General features: G+C 43.2%; 1 protein-coding gene across 2 annotated transcripts; it reads right to left on the bottom strand.

Annotated features, from left to right (window-relative positions):
• Window positions 1–5,664: 5,664 nt before the first annotated feature.
• DLEU7 (deleted in lymphocytic leukemia 7) lies at window positions 5,665–13,526 on the bottom strand. Of its 2 annotated transcripts, none has more exons than XM_066593547.1 (3): window positions 13,390–13,526; window positions 10,744–11,116; window positions 5,665–6,086 (listed from the first exon to the last, which is right to left on the bottom strand). In XM_066593547.1, exons 2-3 carry the CDS (start codon window positions 11,092–11,094, stop codon window positions 5,880–5,882), a joined length of 558 nt encoding a protein of 185 aa, XP_066449644.1. In that variant the 5' UTR covers window positions 11,095–11,116; window positions 13,390–13,526; the 3' UTR covers window positions 5,665–5,879. The 2 variants fall into 2 exon arrangements, with proteins under 2 accessions (XP_066449644.1, XP_066449653.1); XM_066593556.1 differs by having other exon boundaries at window positions 10,744–11,119; window positions 13,390–13,444.
• Window positions 13,527–13,735: the final 209 nt, after the last annotated feature.

The following is a 13,735-nucleotide window of genomic DNA, read 5'->3' as shown; positions in this document are numbered from 1 at the left end:
TCTGCCATAGATTTATTAATTTTTTTTAAACGTTAATTATGCAGCATAAATGACACAATACATTTTTTTTGGCAGGCCGGTACGGTTACAACGATACCAAAATTCTTATATATTTTTTAGGTTTTTCCACTTTTCCGCAATAAAAACCCTTTTTTTGGAAATTATTATTTTTTTCTAAACTGACTGCATTCAAAGTCGTATAACTTTTTTATTTTTCCATGGACAACGCTCTCTGAGGGCTTATTTTTTGTGAGACGAGCTGTAGTTTTTATTGGTACCATTTTGGGGTACACACATTTTTTTTATCACTTTTATTGTGTTTTTTGGGAGGCAAAATGCTAAAAATTAGCATTTTGCCTCAGTTTTTTAGCATTTTTTTAACGCTTTTTGCCGTGCAGGATAATAAGCACATTCAATGTATTGTACGCGCCGTTACGGACTCATCGATACCAAATATGTAGGATTTTTAATTTAAAAAAATGTTATGCTAATATGAGAAAAAGCATTAAAAAAGGGTTTTTTAACATTTGTTAAACTTTTTTATTTTTTGTACTTTATTTTTCTCTTTTTTTACACAGTCTGTGTCCCTCTGAGGGGCTTTTACTGCAGCACTGCAGATCGCTGCAATAAGGCATGGCAGGACAGCAGGCTCCCGCTGCGGGATAGCGCGAGATCTGCTATGATCTCGTGCTATCCCCATGACCTAAGGGTATATCATTTTGCGGGAAGTACCCCGCTCCCATGACGTACCCTTACGTCATGGGGCGGGAAGGGGCTAATGCCAGATACACATTGTCGCCAGCTATGGTCAGGGTTGGATTCCTCTGCAGGCTCCTTAATGTGGAATCTAACCCGTTTATGTGCAGGCTGCCTAAGATTTCAGCATGCCTTGCAAGGTCTCACTCAGGACATCTTGAACCTACCACAGTGGAGTCAGCGTCATTTGTTTAGGCGCCTGGTCACTCACATATATTGTGACGTTATGTGTATGCAGACAGGAAGCTTCTTGCAGCTGCTACAAATTACATGGAGGTACTGACATGTTCTGAACATCTGACAGGGAGGATTTGTTTTGGGCGGCTTGCGCCAAATTCTGACCTCCCATCAGCATGGTGCAACAAAAATCTGGATTCATCTGACCAGGTGATGTCCACTGCTCAGTGATACAAGTTTTGCACTCTTTTGCCGCCTGGAGTCTTGACTTTCTATTTCTCTTAGATGGCAATGAACTGGTCATCTGCTGTCATAGCCGATCCATGCTAAGAGACGACTAGTTGTGCTTTTGGATACATTAGTAATAGCAGCAGTATTGTATTTGGCTGCAATTTGCTTGAACGTGCACCTCCTGTTCATCAGAACGATTGACATCCTCCTCTGACCCTTTTGGTCGACAAGTTGCTAATATCCACAGGATCCCTTTTTGCTGAATGGTTTTCCTTGATGTCACCATTTTCAGTATACTCTTGACACCTTTACATAAAAAAACCCCAAAGGTTGGCACTGAAATACTGGCCCCAGCTATAGACTAGCAGCCACAACCATGCCTCGTCCAAAATCTTACAGATTAGTGGATTTTCCCATACAAATGTGGATTCACACTGAAACAAGACCAATAAAAACTTGCTCACTTGATTTTATTTCACTTTGGGGTCACGTGTCTAATTTCTATACAGGAAAGCTCCAATCGTGAAAGGGCCGGTGTCTCTAACAAAGTGGCCATTCATTGTATATGCCATATTTCTATCATAACCCTTGATCTTTTAAGTGCACTGACTGGACTTTCAAAATCATATAGAAATAAAACTCCGGCACTTCCATGGAGTCCGAAATAAAAACAGTGTTTTATTTAAAATTCATGGATAAAAACATCTTCCAAAATTGTGCTTACATGTTTCGAGCAGAGTTCTTATTCACAGAACTCTGCTATGAATAAGAACTCTGTTCGAAACATGTAAGCACAATTTTGGAAGATGTTTTTATTTATGAAAGGTAAATAAAACTCAGTTTTTTATTCTGAAATGCACAGAAGTGACGGAGTTTTGTTTCTATTGCTATTTCCGGTGTACCTGCATCTGTCTATGCACCCAGCGGGACGTGTATGCATTTAGAATTGCATTCATAATCATTGAAACATTGACAGCAGAAAAAGAGCCCCTGGTCCGTCTAGTCTGCCCATATATTATTTCTCTCTTAGGATAGATCTGTGCTTATTTAAGACATGCTTGAATTCATTTATTGTTGATTTTCCAAACATGTCTGCTGGAAGTTTGTGTTTGAAATCCATTCTCTATCACCGGAACCAAACTTTTAGCAAAGTTCAACCCGAAACATGTTTCTACTGGTTTGGTTCACTCAACACTGCTCTTGCGCCCCAATGCAAAATCTGTAACAGGGCCTTCAACTCTAATCTTTCATTCACAGTACAGGCCTTATGGACCATAAAGGCCCTTTTACAGACAACGATTATTGCTCAAAATTTGCTCAAAAGCCATCTTTTGAGCGATAATCGTGTGTAAATGTGCCCACCTTTCACTTTTCTGCCAAACGATGATTTTCAGTTCGGCATGAAATTCAGCAGAAGAGCTGATAAGACGGACCACACGCTGTGTTCTGCCCCAGGAGCGCTAATTACATTGTCTCAGCTGTCAGCCCTGTAGCAGAACAATGCAAATGTATTCAGAGAACAGACCATCCGTTGTTCCTGAATATATCTCCTGGCGGCTTACACGCTACTAATTGATACTAATAAGCATTAGTACCAATTAGTAGTTTATGCAAAATGATCGCTCAAAAGACATCTTTTAAGCAATCATCTTTGTGTGTAAAAGGGCCTTAAGACTCCATTGCCCGGGTAGGATCGCATCTTCTGCATCCATTATAATTACGTTCATGCATTTAACAAAAATGATCACTGATGGCATCAACAAGAGTCGGCTACTTCCTGTCTCTCTGACCACATGATGGAGTAACAAATTGCTGCTGAGCTTCCTCATATTAACCACTGTTACTTTCGTTTTTTTGAACAGAGATAACCAGGAAAGGAGTTTTCTATAGCAATCAGCAGATCTCTGCTATAAGGGCTCCTGCACACAGGCGGGTTTGATTTGCAGAATCCGAGGCTGGCGGCTGCCCCGGGATTCCGCAGCAAATACCGCCCATAGCCCCCATGGAGACCCGCTGCTTATTGCACACGACCATAAATTTCCGCTCGTCACAGCGTGCTTCATTCTGTGTTTTCCTCACTGATGGCTTCCACTGAAGTCAATGGAAGCCGTCTATACCACAGCCCTTCCGAAGTCAGCACTGCAGAAGGGTCGCGGGATCCACGTCATCGCCTAGTACCGGCACCGCTATATCTGTACTAGCTAGCAAGCGCTCCTGCAGTACAGAAAAAGAAGAATCCGGACAGGTGAGTGGAGTCACCGGCTGGGTACAGGCTTAGATCTTGCTGCGAGATTCCGCCTGCCGGATCCGACCCTGTCCTGTGCAGGAGGCCTTAGTTGGTTTGTTTTCTTAAGAAATACAAATAAAGGCCAAATAGTGCACAAAAGAATCATCTACCGTATATACCGGCGTATAAGGCGACGGGGCGTATAAGACGACCCCCCAACTGTCACCTTATACGCCGGTATTCAGTGGAGAAAAAAAAAAAAATTCATTACTCACCTGCCCCGGTGTTCTGTCGCGCTCCGGCAGGATGTCGCTCGCTCCGGCAGGCTGTCGCTCGCTCCTCGTCCCCGGCGCAGCATAGCTTTCTGAATGCGGGGCTTGAAATCCCCGCTTCCAGAAAGCTAATACACACGCCGGCAGCCATGACAGCATTGAATGGCTGTGATTGGCTGAAGGCGCACGTGTTAGCAATCACACTATTCAATGATGTCATTGAATAGTGTGATTGGCTGAAGCCACGTGCGCTTTAGCCAATCACAGCCATTCAATGATGTCATGGCTGCCGGCGTGTGTATTAGCTTTCTGGAAGCGGGGATTTCAAGCCCCGCATTCAGAAAGCTATGCTGCGCCGGGGACGAGGAGCGAGCGACAGCCTGCCGGAGCGAGCGACATCCTGCCGGAGCGCGACAGAACACCGGGGCAGGTGAGTAATGAATTTTTTTTTTTTACACTTTTTTTTTTTTTGAATTACCGGCGTATAAGACGACCCCCGACTGCAGAGCAGATTTTTCGGGGTTCAAAAGTCGTCTTATACGCCGGTATATACGGTAAATGTAAATCTCCAAAAAGACCTGTGTTTTGTGTCTGCTCCATTTGCTTCTCAATTCTACTGCTAATCAGAAGGAAAGCTCAGCATGTGGCCGGGTTGTCTCATACTATATAGTAATAAGGCTCTATAGACTACAGTCTGTACTAGAATAAAATCAGAGGGAGGGTCAACTTTTGTGCTTCCCCCATTGACAGAGTTATTTGGAGGAGTCTGTGGCATAGAGCCCCCTGCGGCTCCACTCCTGGTGTCAATGTATGGGGTATTGTTGTGTGGGAATATTCTCCCTAGAAGCAATGCCCCTAGGGGTGAATACATCTGTAATACATCATGTCACCATTCATAGGAAATGTAACAAAAAAATAGTTGTGTATACCTCTATATAAAATCAGGGGACTAGTGCAAGGTGCAAGTCTGCATATGAATTCTCCCATCGAAGGATGCGTTTTCACAGGCTCTACTGACAGCAGCCACTTGATATCCTTTCTGTGCAACTCCTTTAGGGCGTCTTGTACTCCTAAAATGCGTAATTGGTTGATCTTCTCTTCACTGATATCGCATTACGGTTTTTATTGCTCCAGATGCAGGATCCCATGCATGAGGCCTAATGGTTTTTTTAGGGAGCAGGGGCAGGGTTTCCCACAGCTGCACTTCCCTATTACTTTAAACGGTAAGGTTATAATCACACTATGCATCACATTGCTTCTTTGGAAAATCATGACTTCAAACGAACAAATTTGTGCAATAATCGTTCAAAAAAACATCAGTGATGTCAGTGCACATGTAGTCGTTTAGACGACTGTCATCCCGTTTAAATGGGACATAACGCCAGAGTTTTCTGAAAATCATGGCAAAAAAAGGCAAGATGACTGCACCTTGTGAATATAACTTTAGGCAGGGCATACTGTTCCCATCTTGTTGTCATATCACATTTTTTGTCACAGTCTTCGTATGAAAGTGTGAGAGCTGCCTAAAAATGGAGGGATTTAGAAAATAGAAATGTATTAGGGCTCATTCACATCTGCACTTTTGTTTTCCATCTGAGCAGCACCCAAACAAAAAACTATTTTGGCTTGGGTGCTCATTAGAACCTGTCACCTATACAAGTCTGTGGGAGGGCGTTCACATAGGACTCTGAAAAAATTTGGATTTTCATCCGACTCCGGCACACAATGTTCAGCGGCAGGCACCGTGGGAACCAAGAAGGGCAGCAGTCTGCGCATTTGTTCCAGTGTAAGAAACGGAATGGAGATGGACAATTTAGAAACGGATTGAACCCGAAGGCCTTCAGTTTCAGTGCTTTTCTATAGGAGAGAAAATTAAAACATGCTTTCTCTCACACGATGGACCAGCTATACAGAAAGCAAAACCACTAGCCCTTATGAAAATGTATACAGCGCTAAATAAGTAATACACATGTAACATATCAGAGAACAACCAGGCAAAAGCAATCTTGGAAATGATATTTATGTTATCGGCTGCAGACTACTTGCTCATTGGCACCAACTCCGTTAACACTGATGACCAGGCAAAATATCCATGTAAGCACTGACAGTCCCCAGTAGAGGTTATATAAGTGTCCAGACCTCGTCACAGCTTTATTATCTAATGTAACATCACAGTATAAATTAACAACCAACATGGAGTCCATTGGCTTCTATCGTCAGTCCTCCCGGAGTTTCTGTAGTATGACTTTTAGTTGCTCCTGGACTGTTTCACAGAAATCACAAGTCTTATTGGTCGCTTCCCAGGTCATATTGGCGATTATGGTGGATAAATATTCCTGAGCTAAATTCAGATCTTGATCAAACCTCCGGTCGTCGGTCTGGAGAGCCATATGTGTGCAGATGTTTCTGAACTCTATGCTGTCCTGGGAGTAAAGAAATAACATATTATGAGAAGGGGTAAAAGACTATTATGCATAATCCAAATCAGGTTCTTCGTAGGACACATCACATTTCATACTCAATATGGCTGACTTATGAGCCTGGTGCTTTCCATTGTGACATACAGAGAGGGCTAGTCGTTATAACAGCTGCATTCACATCCCCAGCCCCAAGGCAGACTTCGGTCTCTATATACATGCAGATATATCTGACTAGGACTGGGGCCAGAGAAAGTATTCCTATTGTTGCAAAGAAGAGAAAAGCCCTAAAGGTGCTTATACACGGGAACAAAAAACAAAACGCTGGATCATTCAAACGATATTCGTTAATTGTAAACACAGCCAATGATCAACGATAATTTGCTTACTCGTTCATTTCATGCAAGCATGAAAATCATCGTTGGCTCGTTTTCTAATCGTTCAGTTCAAATACTGATTGTCCAGTCGCTCTCACTCTCTCATAGGCTGTGTTCCCACGGGCTGAAAATCTCGCGAAATTTCTGGAGCTGCACCGCATGGAAATACCGCGAGATTCCCGCAGCAGAAAGGCTGCTTCAAAACCCACACCTGCTTGAAGTGTCGCGGATTTGAATTCCATGCCACATGTCAGCTTCCGCATGGCCTGTCTGCAGCAGACTGTCGGAAGTATGTGAACGAATGTTTGCAAATCTCATCCACTTTTCTGCTTAGTCTCAGATTTAAAAATGCCTGCATAATTTCCGTGCTGAAAGTCCTCGCAAAAATTCTGTGGCAATTCCGCCCCATGTGAACCCAGCCATTCAGTGAATGTAAACGACTTAACGATTCAGCAAGTGAACAAGCGAACAATTTATTTGCCTGCATAAACAGGCTGCACAAGCGAACGAGTGAACGCTGGCATCAATCGGTGTAAAAGGACCTTAGGCTGAGTTCGGACGGCAGAATTGCCACAGAATTTCTGCACGCATTTTTAAACTGAGACTAAGCAGCAAAGTAGATGAGATTTGCAAAAATCTCATTCACACGCTCTGACAGTCCGCTGCGGACAAGCCGTGTGGAAACTGATATGCAGCGCGCAATTCAAATCCGCGACATGTCAATTGTATCGCCGTTTCTGCTGCGGGCTCTCTTCTCTCTATGGGGAGAGATCTCCACAGGTGGAGAAGACTCTTTAAACCTGCGTCAAATGGTGCAGGTTTTAAAATAGCCTTTCTGCTGCGGAAATCTCATGGAATTTTCATGCTGTCCCGCTGCAGACATTCTGCGAGATTTCCGTCCCATGGGAACCCAGCCTTAAAGGGAACCTGCTACATGCCTAAAGCACCATCAACTAACTTATAGTGCTGTTGGGCGAGGAGGCAGGGAGCCAGGTGCTGTATCTCTTATACTCCCCTGCCTTCTGGTTCCCGCAGTACCTGCTGCTGAAGATCATGAAATTCCAACTCTTTTCAGAGTCCTGTACACTGGCGAAACTATAGGGGATGCGGTTTCACCGGGGCCCAGTACTATGTGAAAGTTCACAAATTTTTGTGCAAGTGGGACTTGTGCAAAATTTTGCAACTTTTTAAACACAAACATTCTGACAAGCTTATATATGAATTTCCCTGAATAGTGTTTAATACAAAATTACTACAAAAGAAAACCACCATAAGAGCGAGCAGAGAATTGGAAGCTCTGTAGCCGACTGTGTGGAAATTCTGCGCAAATGTTTGTGATGTTATCCCTATTGATAGCAATTCTTACTGGCTCAGAAACCAGAGAACAAAATGAGGACACGTTCTTTCTACTAGAGCATGCAAACTAATGGAAAGTGAAGGTGTCATGGAATCTTTAGTGTTCAGTGATGAAGCCGCTTCCACCTTTCACCCACAGCTACCAAACGTAATGTCAGAATCTGGGAGAGGAAAAACCCAGATGACTACCCACATATGAGCGACTCCACCAAGGGGAATGTGTTTTGCGCTATAACCTGTAGGAAAGTGTGTGGCCCCTTCTTTCTCCATAAGGAAACAATCACAGAGATTTCGGAACTGGACGCTACAGATATGGCTTCTGCCGCAACCGAAACAGGAAATCTCCGGTCTTATCTACCAACAGGACTGGGTTTCCCAACCCCTCCCTCCCCCCACATTTTCACAATGAAGTCAGACTTGAGCTCAATAGGCAACCACCAAACAGACGGGTTGGCCATGCAGGTCGTGATGATAGTTAACTTCTTTGTTGACCTCCGCATTTCCCAGACCTTCCCTTTTTTTCTCTAGGGGAGTGTTAGGCTTGCTGCACACGACTCGATTTAAATTGCGGTAACCGTGATGGTAACCCGCGTGGGTGATCCGCGGCATTCATTACAAAAATAGAACATCCGCACGTCAACTCACACAAGCAGACAGTGATTGTGATTTCCGCTTGCGAAAATTAAATCACAGTATGTTCTATTTTTGCCCCGATTCCCTGCAGACGGTTTCCATTGAAGTCCAATGGAAACAGTCCAACCTGCAGCTTATCCGCAATGTCAATTGCGGATTGGCTGTGGGTACCCATGTCATCGGCTAGCATCAGCGCACGAATAACAGAGTTATTGTAAAAAATCTGTACTGTACATGTCCAATGGCGAGCCGCCAGGTCCATCCGCAATACAGATAAATACAGGTACACGCGGACACCAGCTGGGCACAGGGCTGGATTTCGCTGCTGGCTCCCGCATACAGAATCCAACCCGTTCATGCGCAGCTGGCGTTAGGGATAGAGCCTACATGCCTCCCTTACCACCCACCATGTATGATCTGCGGTATCACAAAAGCCATTGCATCAATCAGTCGTGATACGTTACAACGTGTACAGCAGGAACTTGACTGCAGGCTTGATGTCTGTCGAGTGACAAAGGGGGCCCACATTGATCACCTGTGTTGTGGAAAACATTTTTGATGTTGTACAACAAAACTTTTTGAGTTTCTTTTTCCATTGATCTCACATTTATGTATCTGAGTGTCGTTAAATGGGAGTTATGAGGGTTTCATATCAGGAAGATCATTTGTAATAACCCTGTAGAGCCAAAACCGTTAAACAGGTGGACACACAATATGCGTAGAAGCATAGAGTTGGGATAAAAGATTTTCATTATGTCAGCATCACATGTGCGCCTGCGGGGCAAGACATTTCAGAACACTGGGTGTTCATGCAAATGGAAACGTTCTACAAGACCACCTGTAGAAGAGGAACGAGTGGATCGTGTTCGTGAAAAGGTTCACACGCAGAATATTTGTAACTCTGTCAATACAAACTTAAAGACGTACTAAAAAAACACACGTATGTATTCTGGCTATATCAAGAAAACTTGGTTTCTATAAAACGTTGAAAGTGTGTATTTCTTTTATAGTAACCCTAAAAATTTCAGGTTGTCCGAATACGCTCTTAAGGTCAGTCTTCATGCAAACCCATTTACACACATAAGGGTTTTTCATCAGAATGATATCTACTGAAATGTTACGATAACCACTTAGTTCAGGAATTCCAGATAACATTATGTAACCTTATGTAAATCTACTGAAAGACTTCCAGGGAAATTGAGATCCCAGTACTTCAACTTCCTGAGCATCAGCAAACTGCAGGCATCAGATTACGGCAGTCTACAGTGTGGCAATAGGATCTAAATAAGGATGCTGCAGATCTTCCAACTGGCCTGGTGTATTTCCAGATCATTCCTGCACCTACAGAGGATATTCTAATAACCTTAAGCAGAAGCATTAGGCTGCCTGTCCACGGGCGATGATCTGTGGGTGATAAATCGCCTGTGGATTACGCTCTGCAAAGCTTTCTATAGCGTAGCTATGGAAATCGCAGTGCTGTCCACAAGTGGAGAATCATAGCGATTCTCTGCTTGCGGGATTTAAATTGCGGCATGCTGCGATTGCTGTGATTCTCCGCGTCGAGCCTATCTGTTAGATAGGCTCACAGCTGAGACCTGTCAGTGCTCCCCCCTCATCCCCTACGGCGGAATATCACTAGCAATATACTGCCTTGGCCGTGGACAGGGGGCCTTACTGTTTCAGTATATTTGCTGCAAAAACTATAATGCAGAGCTGTTCTTTAAAGCAGACCGCATACAAAGTTCAAGAGGTGGTCCTAAAAAGGGCATACAAACATCGGAAAAAGAAATCCCCTACTCAGAACCCCCTCTAAACTCCATAAAAGACATCTTAGATGTAGGGGTACGTTCACACATAGCTGATTTTTTGTAGATTATGGTGAATACCTGCAGCAGATTTCACCCCTTCAGTTTGAATTTAACCGAAAGTATTAAATCTGCTGCAGATCTTCACCAAAATCAGTAATAAAATCCACAGCAAATCAGCTACATGTGAACGCACCCTAAGAGTGGCTTCCTGATCCAATAGGCTCGAGTCATCCATGTATTACATAAAAGGCCATTCATCTGAATAGCGAAAGAAAGCTTACTCTGGCAGAATGAGTCATTTGTTGGAGATGCAATCAATTGCTGACTGTGGTGGATTCAATATAAGAGAGGTTGTCTCCTTCGATTCTACTCGAATGTGCAGTGAAGTACACAAGAAATCTATTTTCGCTATAGCTAGCTGGATCCCACAGTAATCTTTCCAGATTCTACCATTGCAGCCATCCCTCCCCCTAAGTGATCTGTACTTACTTTGAGTTGCATAGAAAATTGATGGTCCAAAGACAAGTGATCCAAGATATTTTCTTCCACCATTAGAAGTGACTGGGTTGACCGTGCAACTCTGGAAAGACGATTCCTTGAAGCCTTTTGTGCCAGTGTAAGTGATCTGGTAGAAAAATTTGATGCAGTATCCGAATACTCTGATTCCAGATCAGTCAGTATAGCAGGAGATCTTGTATAGCCCAAGCTGCCGCCAGATGCCCCCTCCACAAGGCACATGTTGTTGCACCTAATGCCCCTCTCCTCCAGAAGAGCGATCAGTGTGGTGAAGGCCTTAGTTTGGTGGCTGAGCACATCTCTCACCAGTGCTGGTCCAGGCATATTCAGCGTGTCTTCTCCTCAGCTGCTGGGTGTAAATGATAAGAGTAATGAGAGGGTCTGACTTTATTCCTGCATCTCAGCATGTTCTCCACACCTACAATGTGTAACCTGAGACATTGGGCGACCTTTGTTCTATCACAGCCAGGATAGGATGCTCCTTTTTAGCAGACAGGCTGCATCGTTTAATCATTTTCATCTTGTAAAATATTATATTTCAGGAACCCGGGCTTTCTTATCTGACTCTGCAAATTCACAGGGAAGTTGCTGCACTGCAAAGAAGTCATGAGTCTGAAGAACAACAGATACTTCTTCACGTGATCTCACATGCAGTGTTATTCTGTTGCCACATGTCTTTGTCACTTTGTTGCTGATTCAGATGTTATATTCTGAACCAAATAAACTAATATGCTTAGTAGTTGCGTTTTATCAGTGGTTTATGTGGAGATTCAAGAGCTTTTACTATAATGCTTACTAATAACATGCTGTAAAGAATGGTGGCCAAAGTCATTAGATATCTCTTGGCAGATCCAGTCAGTTGAGTTGAGATTTGCTCATAATCATGTCTATATGGCTCATCATAAACAATCAAATTCCAAAATTAGCTGTATCTTCCAACAAAAAAACTAAAGGCCCATTTAGACCCAACGATTCTTGCTCAAAAATCTCTCAAAGCTGTCTTTTGAGCGAGAATCGTTGGGTCAAAATGCATGGACATCGTGCAGTTTTCGTTAACGATTCGCTTATCGTTGTCTTTCCACAAGCTGAAAGACAATGATGAATCTTTATCAGGATCGCGCGCTGAGTTCTCAGCAGGATATCGCTGATACTATTGTTTCAGCTGGTATACCGCTCGGAGAATGCAGCAGAAGTATGCAGAAGACAGCGCTCCAGCTGTCTTCTGTATAACCCGCTTGGAACGTTCAGCTGTATGCCAGCTGAGCGCTCCGTGAACACAGCAGATGTATGCAGAAGACAGCGCTCCAGCTGTCTTCTGTATAACCCGCTTGGAACGTTCAGCTGTATGCCAGCTGAGCGCTCCGTGAACACAGCAGATGTATGCAGAAGACAGCGCTCCAGCTGTCTTCTGTATACCCCACTCAGAGCGCTTCGCTGTATACAGCTGAGTGCTCCGTGAACACAGTAGAAGTATGAAGAAGAGAGCACTCCAGCTGTCTTCTGTATAACCCGCTTAGCCTGTCCGTTTCTATCAATTCCTATTTCTATCTCCTAACTACAGAGTATCAGAACTTGGGAAGAGCGACCACTTTTACCAATCATACCCACTATGCCCCTGATATTCCCTATTAATAATGAGGACCAACAAATGACTGATAGAATGGGCAGGCAAGGTAAACAAAGTTATAATTGACTGCCACTTATAGAGCAGTTGATAAGAAACAACACATTGATTATCAGTGGGGCAAAAGGAACCTCCAAATGGGATGACTATGGGCTGAATAGCCATGCAATGGAGCTTATTCAAATGACAGTCGTTCAGTGTAAACATGACCACCGACGGCGACAAGCGATAAGTTGCTAGTTGTTTCATTTCAACTTCTCAAAAAAAATAGTCACTGGTTAATGAAAAGTCTTCAAGTGTAAAGCCACAGTCATTCGTATTTGCATGGAGATCCCCTCTATGAACGATATCTTGGCAAATTAGTAATGAACAATCAGCATTCAGTGTAAAAGCAAATCAACGACTGTTCTTCGTTCTCTTTGACGACTTTTCTGAGCAACTAACTGAACACTAGTTGCTCGATGTAAAGAACTGGCTGATAACCCAGTATATACAGTATAACCAAATAAAGAGGTATTACTTTTATAGGTACAGAGTTAAAGCATTATTGGGTCCCAGGTCTCATTAGCACTCGGTACTGTGAGTTTTACTGTCAATCAACCAGAATGGACACATACAAAGTTTCTTGGTCATGGATATAAGACATTTTGACAAGATACACATTAAGCTATGTTCACATCATATCCATAGTCCCCTATTCACCTAGAATATGCCAAAAGGGTTTCCTTTTGTTATACGCTGGGCTAGTAAGTGGTAGTATATATATTTTTTTCAGTATAGTATAGCGTAATAGCGTACTCTATTCTGCATGACGGATTGTAAACCGTACGCTACACAGTATACATTTTTCATTACAGTAAGAGACTATTGGTGATGTATGCCTATACAGTAGTATATATCATAGATCCCCGTCAGTAACTTCTGCTGATGTATACCTCTGATGGAAGCCTCTAGTACAGTGCGAAATGGTAGGAATTTGTAGTATATTCTCTTACCACAGTTGGCGGTTGAAGATCATCATATGAATCCAAGTGTTGCCTTCTAGTCGCTCTACATCTGAATGACATAGGATTAGCATATGGCTGTTACTCAGCCCAGATAATTATATTCTATTTTATCATGAGGGTGTAGTGTAAATACAACAAGCTAACACAACTGGTTAGGGGAGAAAAGCAACGGGATGACCCAATGCTCCAAGAGATTCATCAGTAAAACCTGAAGGGACGGTAGATGGGGCAGTACCCGGGACACAAGCTGGAATGTCATAACACAAAGCAGGAAAATTCAGTTTATTGACCTTAGTAAAGTGACTCGTTCACTGGATCATGTAATTAGCTGATG

This window comes from Eleutherodactylus coqui, chromosome 1 (genome assembly GCF_035609145.1).
Source record: "Eleutherodactylus coqui strain aEleCoq1 chromosome 1, aEleCoq1.hap1, whole genome shotgun sequence".
Taxonomy (NCBI): domain Eukaryota; kingdom Metazoa; phylum Chordata; class Amphibia; order Anura; family Eleutherodactylidae; genus Eleutherodactylus; species Eleutherodactylus coqui.
The sequence above is the reverse complement of the archived record's forward strand: the minus strand, read 5'-3'. Positions and strand labels throughout refer to the sequence as shown.

Bases quoted from the DNA above. Each gene is read 5' to 3' on its own strand.
- DLEU7 (XM_066593547.1), bottom strand. From the start codon at position 11,094: ATGCCTGGACCAGCACTGGTGAGAGATGTGCTCAGCCACCAAACTAAG. The intron at 6,087-10,743 runs GTAAGTACAGAT...CTTTACTCCCAG, and splicing joins AATTTTCTATGCAACTCAAA to GACAGCATAGAGTTCAGAAA.